General features: G+C 44.8%; 1 protein-coding gene across 1 annotated transcript; it reads left to right on the plus strand.

Annotated features, from left to right (window-relative positions):
- Positions 1-1,452: 1,452 nt before the first annotated feature.
- Positions 1,453-18,508, plus strand: onecut3a (one cut homeobox 3a; the record flags this gene model as incomplete). Its single annotated transcript, XM_083911147.1, has 2 exons — positions 1,453-2,491; positions 18,168-18,508. 2 exons carry the CDS (start codon positions 1,453-1,455, stop codon positions 18,506-18,508), a joined length of 1,380 nt encoding a protein of 459 aa, XP_083767273.1.
- Between the last annotated feature and the right edge of the window lie 398 nt (positions 18,509-18,906).

The following is an 18,906-nucleotide window of genomic DNA, read 5'->3' on the forward strand; positions in this document are numbered from 1 at the left end:
CAGTTTAATCTCTTCAGTTTCCACTTATTCGTTAGCCCTTTGCAGAATCCAGTCCCCCGATCTCAACCTGCCGCTGTATCGCATCCATATTGCAGGCTCCTACAATAGGCTCGAACCTATCGACGATCTCCTGATCCATACATACTTTGACATTGATGGATTGCTGACCTGGATTGACGTCAGGGAGCAGCAAGTTTCATATAGAAGTTTTGTGGGGAAAAAAATGATGAGAGTTTGTGTGTGAGGGAGTTTGATTTTCGTGGCCTGAATCCGAGGAGCAAAGATGCGAAAGGGGTCAACGCCCGAGGCGGTGATGAAATGAAACTCGACAGATTTATTCAGTAACATTTGGAGAGGGAAAAAAACGCGTGTAAGAAAAAGTTATGAGTGAAAGTTAAACATTTGATCGTTTTTCTTTTCAGCTTATGTATGAAGAGAGAGAGAGAGAGAGAGAGAGAGAGAGAGAGAGAGAGAGAGAGAGAGAGAGAGAGAGAGAGAGAGAGAGAGAGAGAGAGAGAGAGAGAGAGAGACCAATGCATTTTCATTGGGAAGCTGGTTATAATTTTAAAGTGTCAAAGGTCATCCACGCAGATGAAGCTCAGTGTCAAACTCTTAAATAATTTGTTATTTGCATCATTATAAATAAGCCTACAGCAATTATTTCAGTAGGCTTCATGAAAATGATCTTCAATCTAATGAATAGAAATACTCAAAGCGGAGGCTGCGACCTCTTGGGATAACGTGTGGTTTTCTCTTCACACTCGTGGCCCGATGTGACACATGTCAATTAATATTTAACCTTTAAGAGAGGGATCACATGTGTAGCTGGCGCCGTGTCAAACGGTTTAATCAGAGAAAACAAGGCGCGAGTCCCTCTTATCCATCTGAGTGTAAATGTTGCACACACTGCAGAGGATTGCACTTCTAAGTCTTATCTCCGAGAGGGACTAATGCAATCTTTTTCAGGAATTTGAGGTTCAGTGTGCAACATGCACAACCCATGACATAGGGGCCAGTGACGTCAGGTTGGCCCCAGACAGAGAGCGCGAGAGCGAGGATCCAACACGGGGGCGCGCACATGCGCACAGGCGCACAGGCTCGGTCTCATCACCAACATGAGCGCGAGCACGTCAATATACACACAGAGAGCAGAGCGGCGCTTTGGGTATAGTAGAAGGTGCTCTACAGCGAAGGAAATCCAGGCAGGCGCAGACACCTTCACGCACTGAGCAGAGGTTTGCGGCGCAGTTTACTGTAGCGGCTGAGACCCGATCTTTTAAAACCATGCTGGATTGACTGCAGAGAGGCAACTACAATCAATGGCTTGGCTTTGAAATCGTTCAAAATTTATTGGAAAGGAGTGTGAGATAGAGCGACAGTGAGAGAGGGAGAGAAGCGAGGGAGAGAGCGAGAGAGTGGCGAGAGGGGTGGAAATAAAGATCCTTTTCAACGATGGAGCTTACAATGGAAAACATTGGAAATCTGCACGGTGTATCTCACTCCCATCAAACGAGCGACTTAATGAACTCCCAACACGCGCGCCAGTCGTCGGCGTCGCATCGGAACTTGGTGTCGCACGGACGGTCAGCCATGGTGTCCAGCATGGCCTCGATACTAGAGGGAGCAGGGGACTACCGCACAGACCACGCTTTGTCTGGCCCCCTGCATCCGGCAATGACCATGTCGTGTGACTCCGGGATGAGCCTGAGCAGCACCTACACCACGCTGACGCCGCTGCAGCACCTGCCCCCCATATCCACCGTCTCGGAGAAATTTCACCATCCACACCCACATGCTCACCATCATCCGGCGCACCAGCGACTCGCAGCCGGGAACGTCAGCGGCAGCTTCACCCTGATGAGGGACGACCGAAGCCTCGCCTCCATGAGTAACCTCTATGGCCACTACCCCAAAGACATGTCCGGTATGGGGCAACCCCTATCCCCCCTATCCAACGGTCTCGGGTCTTTGCACAGCTCCCAGCAGACTCTCAGCGCCTATGGTCCTGGAGCTCACCTCTCCAACGACAAGATGATCTCCTCGGGTGGCTTCGACTCCCACGCGGCCATGCTGTCCCGGGGCGAGGAGCACCTGGCCCGGGGTCTCGGGGGGCACGGGGCCGGGCTCATGACATCCTTGAACGGCTTACACCATCACAGCCATCCGCACTCTCAGGCAAACGGGTCTATGCTGTCGGACCGGGACAGGCAGACGGTGGTGGGAGGCGGGCAGGGAGGTGGGTCAGGGCAGGTGGAGGAGATAAACACCAAGGAGGTGGCACAGCGAATAACAGCAGAGCTCAAGCGCTACAGCATCCCACAGGCCATCTTTGCTCAGAGGATCTTGTGCCGGTCCCAGGGAACACTGTCTGACCTGCTGCGGAACCCTAAACCATGGAGTAAACTCAAGTCTGGCCGGGAGACGTTCAGGAGGATGTGGAAGTGGCTCCAGGAGCCCGAGTTCCAGCGGATGTCGGCGCTCAGGCTTGCAGGTGAGTGAGGAGACAGCTCCCAACCTGAGTGATGTGGAGGGATCAATTAGAAGTCAATGTGGCGAGACTGTCAATAACTGCTCAAACAGACATTACTAGAAGTTATTAGTCGATTGTATCGAGTAAAACTTCATCATGACAGTTGGGGTGTTAAATGTTGGGGAAATCTATATTTTGATTGATGCTACAATCCATGATAGTATAAACAGGCGATGTGCAACACTGGAGGTGTTACAAACTAAAGAGGGCGCATCTCTCAAAAGCAGACAAGGTGCAAAAACAGTCTGCACAGATGTGTTTGTTCGCACATACAGCGGTTTTACGCACGGATACAGCATGGGTACACACACGTCCCTCTCACGCTGTCTCACTCTCTTTCTCTCTCTCTCTCTCTCTCTCACACACACACAAACAAAAACACACACAGAAAGCGTTTAAACAAAGGAAATCAAAGCAGGATGTGGCCATAATTGATTACATTTTGCAGCTATTACTTTGAGGGCAAAACAAACGTACACAGAAATCACTGCAACTCAGATACTCGGTTTTACTTTGGACTCATTTGAATCAAACAAACTTTATGTAATTCTCGGGCACTCTCTCTGTCAAATAAGCGCGTCGTAGCAAACAAGGATCGTCTGAGGCCTGGCTAAAGAGTCGGGGGAGCATGACCTCCTATGGATCAATATTTCAGGTCCAGGCGTCCCCTTTCAGAGTAGCACACTGATAAATGATCGATTTGGATCTGAAAGACAGAGACACAAACAGATGCGTCTTTCTCTGGCCCGTGTTGTCCTGTCTGCACTCTGGGATATCTTGTCTCCAAAGTTGGTCGAGGGCCAAATTTATTTATTCTGACACTGAGGAATTGTGATTGTTTGTGAGATGATATGTGTGGGGTCACTGGAGTGGGATCACAGAAAGAACATCCCTTCTGTCCACTAAGAGAAATTGTGGCACAAACCGTCATTGTCTTCCTGAACGGTTCATCTCTTGCATCCAGCATTTTTGATTGTGTATTGCGCAAAGGTGATCACACTCAAGGTTTTGATTTGAACCCACGTCCCCGCCCCCTTTAAACCCTGTAACACTTACCACCTGATAAACAGGACGTAAATGAAAACGAGAGGCGTCGTAGTGGGGTTAAAACAGTGAAGTCCCCTCTCATTGATGATTGTGTAAAGGCCCTGTTTAGACGTGCTGAGCTTCCAAACGTCAATCAGCTCTTCTGTGTCGTATTTCAGCGCACGGTTCAATTAAGCAGATATAGTGGCATATTTTAGTTCCAGTCAATGCCCTATTGAAAAGCACTTAATGGCATGTAAATTGTTCCTTTGCGCATTTAGTGGGGTTCTGGTAAATAAAGATTTAAACACTCCACAATTGTCTCTTTAAGTGCCACTGCTGTTAAAGCTAATTGGGCTGTGGGGTTTTATATCTTCCACACCCAGCATCAGGATAAACCCCCCCAATTCAATTGACATGTTGGAGTGGCACAGTCCTGTGAGTGCACACCTACTGCATATTTTAATGTGGTCAGGTCCAGGGCAGCCTATAGGTGTAAGGCGTGTGCGTGTGTGTGTGTGTGTGTGTATGTGTGTGTGCGTATTTGGTTGTAGAATGGAAATCAGGGCTACACTGGCGATAGATGTTATTAACTATTTTATTTTTTAAATAGATTTTATTATACATATACACTAAAACATGTCTATTTTTTCGATTTTAAACAGCAGATTTGTATGCGTTTTTTATGCATTACGCTGCGGTAACAGTAGGTCTCAGAGAAAAAAGCCAGTTGGGCAAAATGACAAATGACTTGTATGTAAATGCACCGAGCAACATTTTACTTATTGCATTTAAAATCACCATTATCCTCGGTGCGCATGTGGGCTGGGAGTGGGAGTTGGGGGACGGGGGGTTGTGATGCTGAAAGTGAGGCTGGGCCATACTCGCTCGGCCACATCAATCAATAAATTCAAATTACTATTCCAAATTCATCACAGTCACACAAATCAATGCAGCTGCCCTGCTTAGCTAATGTGAAAATGCCAGTGTCTACACACACACATGACAATCCACCCCTGAAACGAAAAGCAGAGCAGAGATTGGCCTGTTTGGGGGGGTATGTGTGCCCTTCACGCTCAACATCTCCTAATGTAACGAGGGCAAAGACCCACGGGCATCCCACCTATTGTGCTCTCTATCTCCACAACACCCGGCCAAGCTTTAACCTTTGGATGTCTCATATTTCCTCATCTTACATCACATGTGGTCGCCGACTAAATAACTAGGCAGCTTCATTGTGAAACTGCACAAATAAGAGAGACGCGGGCAAAGTGAGGTTTGGGAGGCATTTAAAGATCGCATTAACGATGAAAACAATTCGTCTTTGCATCTGTGTTGAATTCCACACTCCATCTCAATGTATTTGGTCGGGTCAATACAGCCCTGATCGATAAGGATAGCCAGTGCATCTATCAATTATCCCGCCTCAGCACTCTCTCCCATTGGTCTCTCCCCGGAGCAGAGGGGGGAGGCGCGGGAGCTGGAAAAAGGGGGGAAAGAGGACAGCTGTTAAAAAAAAACGCTATTGCACACCTTTTTCTTTGCTGTAATCATGTTCCGTTTGATGTGTGTAACGCACTCTCACGCATTTGTCACGTGGGGACTTAGGTTATAGGGTTATACGTGTAGTATTCACGCCTCTTTCCCCCAGACAGATGCTGGACAACACGGATAGTATTCAGTTACATCAACAAACATCCCCACACGTCTGATTTCTTATTTCAGTATCAGGAATCCTCTCGCACGCCAGCATTCTTTCATGTGACAGTGATGCGGTGCATACCAAGGTCCCTCCCCTCCAAAATAAAGAAATGCCCAGTTGGTTTATTACCATTTGAATGACCGGAGCACGTGCCAGGGTGTGTAGGTCAAGACCCACGGGCCACGGAGGAAAAACATTGTTGAGAATGAGGGTGGGAGGCCTCTATTCATGTTTCAATGGACTACACGCAGTTTACACGGGCCTAATCCCGGAGCAGTCCCCATCCACCATCCCCCCACTATCTTCCGTCACACTGCGCCCTTTCCCCTCCGCTCGTGCACCTCTGCAATACCAACATTCATTTTCTCTGTAAATATACTTTTATTGGATTGACCGATTGCCTTCCTTTCAGGTTCTGCCCTTCATTTTAGGCTTTTAGAGGAAAGAGGGCATGATTTTTTACGCACCTGACATAAATTATAGATCTTAGTTTGTATGTTACCTAAAGAAGGCTACACACGGCTTTTTATTCCCCTCTACAAATCATTTCGTATAATAAAGCACACCGTTTATTCCCCAGGTCAGTTTTCTTTAGTGTAACGTGTCAAGGCGCTGTCCAGAGTGCTGAAATAGGCATCGGTCCACGGTGAACTGCAGGCTCTCCTCTCGGTTTTGAGGACAGTTCAAGGTGGTGAACTGGATTTTTTTTTTTTTTTTTTTACCAATACATGGTAAATAGCATTCTTGTAGGCCCTAAACACCATTATTTCATCCAACAGCTTCCACCCATCGATCAATATTACAATCCACAATCACGTCAATCACACCACCCTGCACCCTTCCAGTCCAGCACGAAGGGTTTCCATTTAAATCACATCTCTGGCTCTTTTTGTTTTGCAGTACACAAACTGGAGGTCTTTTTTTTATGTCGAGATGCTCACCGAAATATCCAAGAGCAACACAAATGCTCAGGAGTGGTGCTTCTTTTGGGTCATTTAAGCCGGGATAGTGGGTTTAATTGGATAGGGCATTACGATGTGATTGATGCGGGTTAATCTAAAACAGGATTTTTTTTTCATGAAGAGATGGCTTGATGTTAGCCTGCGAAATGATCGATTGGTACTTTAATAATTGATGTGTGAGGGGAAGATAGGGGGGATAAACAGTGCAGCTGCGGTTTCAGAGCCTCGTTGTTCGTTAAGCACAGCAACGTGTGCTGTAAGTACTGAGACACGCATGTACAAGCATCGCCTTTGAAATCCTGTGGTGGGAGAGCAACAGTCACTTTCTTGAGGTTATACCTCGAGGCTATTTTGTTTAAATCCCGGGTTCAGTGTAGCTCATACCAGATGAAATGACATCTCACGCCTTGCATCATTATCTGCACCCCGGCGTTGAGGAGGCTGGCTGCATGTGGTGGAGGGGAAAGTCAATCCGTCCAACTTCAAATCTGCATACATCTTCATATCGTGGGCTGGTGTGAATATTCATAAGTTAATGCATCGTTCGAAGGCATATAGGAATGGGGGAGGGGGTTAAGAAAAACACCAACACATTCACCCTAAAATAGGATTGATTGTGTTTATCTAGATGACTGCCTGCCTGCATCATACAGCACAATATCATAGCAGCAGCTACAGCCTGCGTACGTGTCGCCTCCCCGTTTCTTCTCTCCTGGGTGGATGTGATCGGGATGTCGAGTGCGTCTGCGCCACATTGTTAAGGCCGATCTGGCGAGCCCTGAATCTGTATCGATTTCCATTCCCCGGCCTCTGCTTTCCATCTCTGGAGCTGCGCCATGCAGCCATGCAACCCCCCTCCATCTCAACCATGCAACACCATTTCTCCCATTAACAGCTCACCCTTCATAACACACAACAGAGGGGCCAATAAACGCACGCTCTCACGCTGCTTTGCTGCACACCTCGCCGCATGCTCTGGTCAAAACAGTCAAATGCTGACTTTAACATTTTGAGAGGTTTAGTAGCCTGGCTCTATTTCTGTCATGGAGGCGGCTTAGCAGCACCAGACGATTTAAAGTTCACAGTCGCTCAACCTCTTTCTCTCATTATACATCCCACCCACACTGGTCTGACTAAACCGACCACATTATTCAGAATAATGCAATTTTAATAGAAATCTTATTAAGCATACATAAGCAGGAGTCTGCACTGTCTCCCATATCTTCAGCCATTTCTTTTTTAGCCTCACACGCACTCTCCCTCACCCACACCCACCCACACAAACACACACACACCTCTTTCCAATTCACACGGGGTGTGTGCTTAGCAATTATAAATGCAGTAGAGGTCTGGACTCTGTACAGTCTCGGATATCGTCTCTTCTATTGTAGATGATCAATTCCTACGCTCCTCCGTCGCCCCCTCGCCAAACCGGATCGATAGGAGAGAATGACCTTTAAATCAAATTGCTGGCAGAGTCGACTGAATGCACGCGGCTAGCATCAAAGGGTTAATGGCACCGCGTGCGCGTCAGCCCCCCCTTCCTGGCAAAAAATACAAAGGGGTCCAAACCTAAGATAATCATAATTAAATCCCAGTCTTCGTCCTTGCGCTCTGGACTTAAATGTTGGATGAAAAACAATGCGGGGCTGTGTGCGAAGATGCCTGATGAAGAAACAAATCACACTGTGGCTTTTTGACCCGCCACTATCTGCAGTGGCCAAAGCAAGTGACGGTTCCAAAGAGCAGGCTGTTGTGCAATTAAAACCTTAAACCAGTCACATCAGCACTGTGCCGGTGGAGCTCAGCGTGCTGTTATGTAACGCCGGGATACCCCCCCCCCCCCCCCCAAAAAAAACTGGGTCTGTCTTTCCTGCAGCTCCTGCAACGACTGTGTCTTTTAAATAATTGGAAAGAGTCAAATTAGTTGGTTTAAAGGTCATTTTAAGTCCACTCCAACATCACCTCCTCAGATTTTATTCTTACTTAGCAAACACTGACCTGAGATATGAACTTTCAACACTCAGGTGTCTGTCTTTTTGCTGATGTAGAGTGTCAGATGTCGTTGCTTCAGTAGTGTGCAGAACCTACTTACAACAAGTACTTTGGGGGGAAATAAGTAACGGACTACTCTTTTTTTGGGAGAGTGGGTATAAATCTGTGTCCAACGCGCTGAAGCAGCAGTGAGGCAGCATCGTACCCGCACACACTGACTGCTTATCTGATGCTCTGACAGGCCATCGGTTATTAAAGGCCCATAATGGCTTGTTTAATGCGCAGTTTAAGAACACATGGCAAGGACATTGTCCGCGCAATTAAAGAGAAGTGAAAGCCCGTATCCAATTGAACACTGTAAGGTTTCTAAAACAGCAAGAAGCCATTTGATTCTATTAGGTGTTTAAAAAATGGGATTTCTGTATGTGGGGGCAAACTATTCCACTTATTTCTCACGGTGATTTACATGTTTTAAATGTGAAAAAATAGATTTGGTGTGAAAAAAAATACACAGACTAATCTATTTCCCTTATATTAAATACAATCTTGACAGGCTCTCCAAACAACACGTTAAAGGGAAGCCAAAACATGATTAAATGAGGTGTTAAAGGGATATTTTCGCAGTCTGTAAAGTTGTGTTTGGTCTCTTTATGGAGTGGATGATTCATCTCTACCTGAGTCACGTACAAATAAAACAGCAGGTAAAGACAGAAATGTTCAAATCCTCCTGCTGACAAACCGTGTCTCGACCTCTCCTGGCCTTTTTTTTTTTTAAACGAGAGCCTGCAGATGGTTCGTACGGAAGCCCTGTAAGCCTTTCTGCAGGGTCGATCTCAACAAAACCACAAACACACACACACGCACACGCGCAGACACACACACACACACACACACAGAGCGAATAGCACCCACAGATGCAACCCGAAACTCCGGTTGGGCAACCCCACACAGATCAACAAAGGAACAAAACGACTGTGAAATCAATTGATGAATGAATCGATGTCGGCGCATAGAGCCTTTATATTTCATGTTATTAAATATAACGAACAGGCTGCGGGGGATTCTGAAATTAATAATTTCTTTAATTTGTTGCTTTACTGAGCCGAAATGAAAACGCTGACTATTGTTTTTTTTTTACAGGTACCTAGTTATTCAGGGAGGTGTGTGTGTGTGTGTGTGTGTGTGTGTGTGTGTGTGTGTGTGTGTGTGTGTGTGTGTGCTGCAATATTCTCCCTTTGACAGAAAAAAAGAACAATTACAAGCCTACAGATTAACAGACTGCAGTCTTATTAATGTGCAAATATAAATTCTAAAATTATTACTATTTACATTGTTCTATTTTTTCTTTATTATTTTATCACCACATCTGTTTTCATTAGTGGTCGGAATTGTTGCACACAAAATACATTATTAAAATAATTTGGGATTGTGCAAAAATAACTAAATAAATACTCTCTAATTTTATGTATTTTTTAAATTGGATTTGCAAAATTCTACAAATGAAGCTTGGAGAAAAATAAACCCCAAAGATACTATAACGTAGAGCATAAGAGCACGTTATTAATTTAAATCGAATATACTTTGTTTAGCATTGTGGGGAAATACACACATATAAATGCAATTAGGTCACCGCAACAAGGGTTAGTGTAGAGATATTCCTGTTGACTCTCTTCACATGATTGAGTGAGGAACTGCATTGGATTGAATCTCGAAAATTCCTGCATATTGAAAACCTGTCCGTCTCCCCGCAGAGAGTCAACACTGTCATCTGACTGCAGATCAGTTTGCTGATTCTCCCGCGACGAATAAGGAAATGAACAGAGAAGTGACAGCTGACATTTGGAGAAATATGAACATAATCCTGTGATGTAACTTTTGGGACGCTGCACACCTCGACGTCAGTGCTGTAAATGCAGAGTTAAGACTTAATCGAGATGCATCCTCCTCCCAAGAAAAAAAAAAGTCAATTAGTACGGGCTTATCTTCTTTTAATTTTCTCCCTCACATCGGTTTTCTTTGTGTTTCACTATAAATGAGCCTCTGACAGATTTACGCACATTTAAAACGTGTGTAAACCCCGTACAGCAAATGAAAAAGGAGCGTAAAGGGAGTTGGGAGGGAGTCCTGGCACACGGTTTGCACATCCGTGTGAGCCCCCCAGACCTGCGGGTGTGTATGCCCGGCCACAGAGCCTCTCTCCCCGCAACCACCATCCAAAAGAGACGCCCCACACATGCGGCTGTATGTTTTAATCTAAATTGAATGAGCTGTAATTAATTGTTTATGGGGTGAGTTGGATTTTAAAGCAGTGAAATCATTTATTTATTGACTGTTTTTTTTAATTTTTTAAAGCCAAGTGTTTTTGTGAATATGAAATCCCATTTTATTTTGAAACACTCGAGATTTCAGACACACTCGGCACATTTCCGTCCGCACAATCAGGATTCAATTCGAGCACAATTCGTCTGAAGGAAAGAGTCTCCTCATAAATGCATAAATGACATAAACACAGCGGGCCCCACACCTGTTGTTGGTGGGGAAAGAAACTGTAGGCCTGCTCGCCTCTACAAAATAAAGCATCATGATCATTAACCGCTATCACGCATAACTGGTCAAAGCAATTATGAATGAAATCAATGATAATCGCAGATAAGAGTATCACTCAAACAATGGAGCCACTCGCACAAATAGATGGCACATGCGGACCAAGGCTGCTATTAAACTGGCAAAAAAATAAAAAATAATAATAATGCAGGTTCAAACCCAGTCATACGGCTTCTCTCAATCACGCGCTTAAATGGCTGAGTGCATTTAATTATCTAAAACCGCATAAGGAGCGTGATCATCGCGGGCAGCAGCCTTTACTGATTATTGAATTTTGTTTTAAGTACTATGCAATTTCTTGGGTTTACCACTGGGTTGCTAATAACACGTTGGTGTGAAAACAGAGCTGAATACAATTATATTTCTCAAGCTGCGTTTCGTGCACCTCAAACTCAAACTCACATAAAAAATGTCTGTTTTTTGATGGATTTAAAAAAATAAATAAAACGCAAAGTCCGGTGCATGCACGCCTGTGACTGTGATATAGACGATGGAGCCGAACTAAACAGGTAAAATGAAATGTTGCAGGCATGCAGGCAGCTGAGACTACTGAGGTGGGATGTGGGCGAAGGTGTAACTGAGTTCAGGTTGGAGTGTTATTGAAGTGCTGGAGAAGAAATGCCTCGCAGCTGAGTCGCTGGAGAATGCAAACAAACAAATTGTGTCGCTTTATCAGTATATTAACACCAATTCTCACTCATTACATTAAGGGGTATTGAGCTGCAAGTGTTTTGGCCTGGCGAGAGGGAGGGAGAGAGAGGGCGGGAGGGAGAGGGTGGAGGGTGGAGGGGGGAGCTTGGCATTGCCCTGCAGCACGAGATGAATAAATGCCACTGTACACAGAGAGGCCCGTGCGGACATACATCAATCTTTAAGGCAACGGTCCATGCGAAACAACCAAGACGTCACTTAATAAATAGACTGAAGCTTAAACATCAAATTGCCCAATCATGCTTCTTACGATCTGGAGAAGAGTGCAACTGCGAGCGAACAGGCCCTGCATAGATTATTAGTGAGGTCGGGATTACTTTACAACAATGTGTGTGTGTGTGTGTGTGTGTGTGTGTGTGTGTGTGTGTGTGTGTGTGTGTGTGAGTGTGTGTGTGTGTGTGTGTGTGTGTGTGTGTGTGTGTGTGTGTAAAATCAGCAGACTCCATGTTTTACGGACAGGGCTGCAGGTTGTTTTTTTTTAAAGCGGGGGAGGTCATTTAAAATGCAGATGTGTAATCATGCTTTCATAAAACACTATAGGCATAATATCAGGGCGTTTGACTTTCTCGTTATGAGCAGGAAGGGCAGCGGTGATCAATACATGATTAATGCTCGAGATGGACTCAGATCTGCAGGGACAGACAGCTGTGAACGCGCAGAGTAAACAGAGCAGCAGAACAGGTGATGATCGTTTACTCATCTTCCTCTCCAGCCCATCTCTGATTTCTTTTTTTTTTTTTTTGAAGTCCGCAAAGAAAGCTGGATCATCACGCTTCCTTCCTTCCTTCCTTCCTGGTGTGATTTCGCATCTCCACCCCTTCATGAATCTCCTCTCCGGGCTCACCCCCCCCCCCCCCCCCCCCCCTCCGAGGCATAATTAATTGGACGAACTGAATTTCACACACGAATTATTCACGAATCTATCGATCGATATTGAACACCCAGGGCCTTTCTCTTAACCTCGCTTGGTTTGTCGTGAAGCAAAGAATATTAATGTCATCAGTGGAAACGAAATGGGCCTAAGTTATACCCGTTTTCATCAGAGCAGAGAGGACTTAGCTGAAAAATCACTCATTAAGATATTTGATGGTTTAAGAGAAAAAGGCTGCGGGGCCCCTGGAGTCGATGCGGGAGGCCCTTGAGTTGACATTCACCATAATAAACCGAGATTGTGCTTTGTGTTGGTGCGACGGACCAATATTATAATAAATGAAACATGTAAAGCTAAACAATGAATGGTGCGTTTGAGGGATCCATTCAAAGTAGGTCAGCTCCTGCTCACAGCTCCATATAGGGAGCAATAGAAACCCCATTTCTGTCTGGGCCGCGTGTAGCAGCAGGGTGTACACTTCAGAAAACACTCAACACTAAACCAGGATTTCTGCTCTTGTCCGGTTGCTCTTTGTGCATGAGTTTATGTCCGTCTCTCTGCTCGGTGCCTACTGTAGCTCTAAAAGCTGCAATGATCGATTTTTTTTCTTTTCTACGCCCGAGCTTGGTTCAGTAATCAGGGCCCCCTTCCTCCCCGATCGATCGATATTGATTACTAAATCCAGCGCCTGTAGCAAAGGCAGCGCACTATGGCGCCCCGTGCAGCCGGGGCCACGGCGAGAGCGACACCTGCCGACCGGAGCGGCACAAAGCAAGCGGTCGATGAGGTGGCAGGACGTGACTCGCCGGTGGAGAGAGAAGCTGGGACTGTGTGAGGTTGTTGTGGAGGCACATTAAGAGAGAGAGAGGGAGAGAGAGAGAGAGAGAGAGAGAGACCCCTCCCATTGGCTCAGTTATTATGTGTTCCTTGCACAGACAAAAAAAAAAAGACAAACAAACACACAGAAATTTTGTCTCTTTAATGTTAACCCCTTGGGAATTTATAGAGAATAACAAAACCCTCCTAAAAGTTGCAATTAAAAAAAATCTGATCTGCAGTTTGTTTCTAAAAGCATTTACCACACACATTTTTTTTGGCTTCTTCAAAACAATCCATGAATAGATTTTGTTAGAATCCCCTTTCTGCTACTACAAGATAGACCCGTGTTGATTTGACTGCCTGTAAATACACATATAGTGGCAAGTCAAATGTTCTCTACTTAGAGGAAAGTGGATGAAGAAGTAAAGTAAGCCAAACATGTTGCTAATTATAAGCTCATCTGATTGATTTTCATTACAGGGATTTTTTTTATTGCCAAAATAGGAGAAACATACCCAGAAATTAAAACATTTCACAATTTCAGGTATATCAAAGTGTGTGTGAGTGTGTGTGCAATGACATACCTGTCCACGGTCACACATCTGGACAAATAACAGAAGAAGAAAAAGGTCAAACACTGGAGGGAAGGGGAAGTGTTCAGGCCAACTGGAAGCTGCGTAAATAAATGGAAACTCAGCGTGGACTTAAATATTGAGATAAATTGATTAAAATATTTTTTAATATCAACGTAACTGCTTCAAAGGAAGTTATTCAAAAAGCAAAGTTCCAACATTAAAAAAAGGCTCTTACTAACACACAATTTGTACTTAAGATGTACTTAATATTACGTATTAATTACAGAGGTTAAAAGTGTTAAAGGATGTGTAAAAATGACATCTGCAAAAATAATAACATTCTCAAAATGTGTTCAATATTTAGTATTTTCACCTTTAGGCTATTGGCTTGGCTCCAGCACCCCTGCGACCCTGCGACCCTGCATAGGTTACGCGGTTATAGATAATGGATTGATGGATTTTCACCTTTTACTATAATCACAGTTCCCGCTCTGTTCGGTGAAGTTGAAGTCTGGTGACTGTGGAGGCAAAGCAGAGCATGTCAGCACTCCACTTGAGCTCCTCCCTGGTCTTCAAACAGACTTCACTGCATGTTTGGGCTCATTGTCCTGCTGGGAAACGAATCCTCTTCCGCGCACGTTAAAGCCAGAGGGGATGGCATGTCTTTGCTGAGTACGAGTGGGAGCTCCTCCTCGGCCTGTGGGGACTCTCTACATGTGGAGTAAGCAGAGCAATCCTCACATGTGGACCTCTCTGAAACCCTGCAAACGTAAACAAGAATTGTCTCCAGTCTGAAATTAGCTATTATTTGTGAAATAATAAAGGTTGAGATTTGCTTTGTTGTTGTAGAAATGGTTTAAAAACTGTTACTCCCCCATCAAGGCTGAACATCCCAACCATCTATTACTAAATTTGACTGAAGCGTGCATTTGTTTCTCAGCTGGCTTTGTTGCTTGGATGCAGATGTTCTGTTGTCAGACGTGAAGATGACGTCTTAATATACTGGTTGCCAGTTATAGTCACTTCTGCTAGAGTGTGTATTAGTATTTCTTTGGAATAACTCATTACAAAGGTTGAATTAAACTGCAGGAAAACAATTTGAGCTAAAGATGCTTTAATTTCTGGGTTAATTATATATCTTCTGACACAGTGATAGAACATAATGATGTATCAACGGCTGCGTTATATTATACATTAATATAAAATGTAGTCAGCGTCTATAAAGTGTGGTAAGATGATCAACACAATTCACACAATATATTTGAGGACAGGTTTGCAGTGATGTGCTGGTTTTACGGTATGCTGTGGTATGCAAATTGACATTATACTGCGAACAGTTTATCTACGGTATTGAAAAAAACGTTTTTATTTATCTTTAAAATTCAATTATAATGAAGCGTTTGTTCAACCGGACAAAAAACCTTCTGTTTTCATTCCTTTAAGGCTCAATGTAACTAACAATAACAATTATTGCGTAATACCGTGAAACTGCAGTGTTTTCTGAGTCAGTTATCGTACCGTGAAAATCATTGCAACCCTGATTGAGGAGGATACGTGTTTCCTGAATGTTTGGCGTCAACAATTTGTGAAAACCTTCAAAGGGCAGATATCTCATTTTTACACAAGCTTTTCTCACCAGTTGCACGTCGATCAGTCACGATATAGATGCATGCTTGAATAAGATGTATGAACCGAGCCAACTGATAAATCTATTTTCTAATAAATCCATCATGTGAGTCAGCCTGTCAACGTTTCCCCCTGGAAATGCCGGATAATAACTTGCTTTGCCTGTGGATCCATGGAGGTTAGTTTCATTAGAAGACACGAATGTTCGGGGTTAAGAAGTGCTCGTTATGTAATTAGGCTGTATTTAGAGCAACTCTGTTAAAGAAAAGGACAAGAGATGGAAGAAATTATGATCGTATTGAAAGCAGGCCTCGTCAGTGTCAACTAAACTATTACTATTACTTAATCTTTATGTGACTCTTTGCAGCATCTGACCTACTGAGGCTCGACTCGCCGAAAACAATGTAGTTCAGCTCAAGTCCAAATTATAAAACATCATCATCCTCCTCTTCTTCTTCATCATCAAGACTACCCTCAATTAGAACTGCAAGGATTAGTTGTCAACTGTTGAAATAATTGCAAACTAGTTTGCTATTGAATCAATCGGTCCGAGTCATTTTTCAAGAAAAAAAAAGTTTAAATTCTCTCATTTCAGCTTCTAAAATGTGAATATTTCCTGGTTTCTTTCCTCCTGTATGACAGTAAACTGAATATCTTTGGGTTGTCTGCAAAATAAGACATTTTCGGACACTTTGGGAAACACCAATCAACATTTTTCACCATTTTCTGACACATTATAGACCAAACAACTAATCGATTAATCGAGAAAATAATCGTTAGTTGCAGCCCTACCCTCGATCATGTCGTAAATCAAAGATATACGATGATATACATTCTGTACGTACAAGTATCCATTTAGACAAATTTGCATGTGGCATATATGCGTGTGTGTGATATATATAACTACAGTGTTGATGTGAAATATGAATATGATGGATGGGCTTGTGTGCAGGTTAGACATCTGTAGTAAACAGATTGGACTGCAATGGCTGATCAATGGGCTCTGTTCCACTGTAATTAGACACACAGCGCCACTGCTTGGCTCCAGCCACTTCAGCATAATCACAACCCCCCCAAACGCACACATATACACACACACACACACACACACACAACTAAGTGAGACAGAAAACATTCAGTCCTTAAATGCATCAAGACACACACACACACACACACACACACACACACACACACACACACACACACACACACACACACACACACACACACACACACACACACACACACACACACACACACACACACACACACACACACACACACACACACACACACACACACACACACAGCATGAGAGTGAGACATTATTGAAGGCGAGTATGAAAGTATCAGACAATACCAATGGCAGCAGGTGGAGACCCCACAGGGATGGCATCTTTCTCTCTTTCTCTCTCTGATTCGCTCCCGTTTTATTGAGACAGTAGGGAAGCTGAGAGGGACACACAGTCCGTTCTGGCAGGATTCGATCCTCAACCAGCAGGGGAACATGTGGCTGCAGAGGTGGTGCCACAACCTTCCCACTCCACTCACACACACTAAACCCACCCCCCCCTCCCCATCATCATCTCTTGGCACCGTTTCGGCCTTTTTACCCTGCACCTGTCTGCTGCTTTCCACCCGTCTCCTACGAATACTTGGAGTTACAACACACTTACCCACAATACAGCATTCTATTAACTATTAATTTCTGTGTTCACTGCCTACAACCCCCCCACCACCCTCCCAAACGTAAAAGAGTACACTCGCTGTGTTTTCTTTTGAAAATTGCTCTGTGTATGGGAAAGGGCTCATAGCAGCCGGTGCATGCACCTCTCGAGTGTTTGTGTTTGGGGAGGGGGGAGGGTTATAAATACCCTCTCAGAGCTCAATAGAGTGGGCTCCAGTGGGCTCTGTTTGAAGTAGCAGACTGTAGACCTGCTGGGGGGGATTCTGACCTCAGTCCCTACAGAGAACCCCCCAATTCCTACAGCAAAGTCGGTCAATATCTCTCTTTCTCCTTCACTCGCCGCCCCTCCCTTCTCTTCTCTGCTCCTCTCTTTGGCTCTCTCTCACACACACACACACACACACACACACACACACACACACACACACACACACACACACACACACACACACACACACACACACACACACACACACACACACACACACACACACACACACACACACACACACACACACACACACACACACACACACTTTGTCTTACTCCTCCACCTTTTCTGTTCTTTTCTCTCCGATCTTTTCTCTGCCTGCCCCTCCTCTGTCTCTCAGTTACACACAAACACTCGCACACAAAATGCTTACTTTTGTGCAACAGTCACTCAGTCCCCCATTGCGACTCAAACTGCATTAATATTGAATCAAACAGCAGCGTCTCCAGCTAGCAGGCAACAGCCAGTCCCACTCCCCCCGCCCCACCCTCCTCACCCAGTCTTTCTCTCACCGCAGGCTGGCTCCCTGTCTGCACTCTGCAGGATGGAAGGAATATTCCCACTGGGCAGGAGGCATGGATTAGCTTTAAATCAACTTTAATATGGCAATAGAGATGGAGCTGTAGAATCTCTGCTGGTGTATAAAATTGTTTTTACGTGTTTAAGTATTGGCTAATGAAACATTTGGTTACTTTACTTCCCTCCACCGTCTTTCTTTGCTGTCTAATTATGGAAAAAAAATCACTTTTGTATATTTACCTTGCTTTGTGTTTTCTTTCCCTTCTTTGCCTCCCACTCTCATCCCCATCCCTCCCACCGCTGCCATCCACACCAAGCCTGCAAGCGCAAAGAACAGGAGCAACACAAGGACCGCAACACGGCGCCCAAGAAACAGCGTCTGGTCTTCACCGACCTGCAGCGACGCACACTCATCGCCATCTTCAAAGAGAACAAGCGTCCATCCAAGGAAATGCAGATCACCATCTCCCAGCAGCTTGGCCTGGAGCTCAGCACCGTCAGCAACTTCTTTATGAATGCGCGGCGCCGCTGCGTGGACCGCTGGCACGATGACCATGGTGCCAGTCCCGGGCAGCCGGGCACATCCGCCACCACCTTCTCCAAGGCCTGAGATGAGGAGAGGACCTTCAGAGGGCCAGGAAACCAGGTTGGAACAACAGGCAGCATGGGAAATTGGCTGTGAAACCTGTCTATAACAACCCTACCTGGCCCGGACCGTCTGAATGTGTCCTCTGCCCCAGAAAATCCTTTGTGCCATGCAATCATCTTTTTTGTCAGTCAGAATTTCAAGCTCTCACCTGAAACAAGCATAATCTAAGAGGTGAATTGTGAAGTCAGGTCCACTCTGCATTACTCACATAAGGACAATCATTGATTCTGTCTTTTTTGAAAGAAAATCATTTTTATGGCATCTGACAAAGTAAAGAGACACCAAAGATTTGATGTTTTTGTTGGAGGGTATCAGACATATTGCCGGCCTCCTTCACCACCCAAGTAGCCACTGATTCT

The sequence above is a fragment of the Echiichthys vipera genome, assembly GCF_963691815.1.
Source record: "Echiichthys vipera genome assembly, chromosome: 3".
In the NCBI taxonomy this organism is placed as follows: domain Eukaryota; kingdom Metazoa; phylum Chordata; class Actinopteri; order Perciformes; family Trachinidae; genus Echiichthys; species Echiichthys vipera.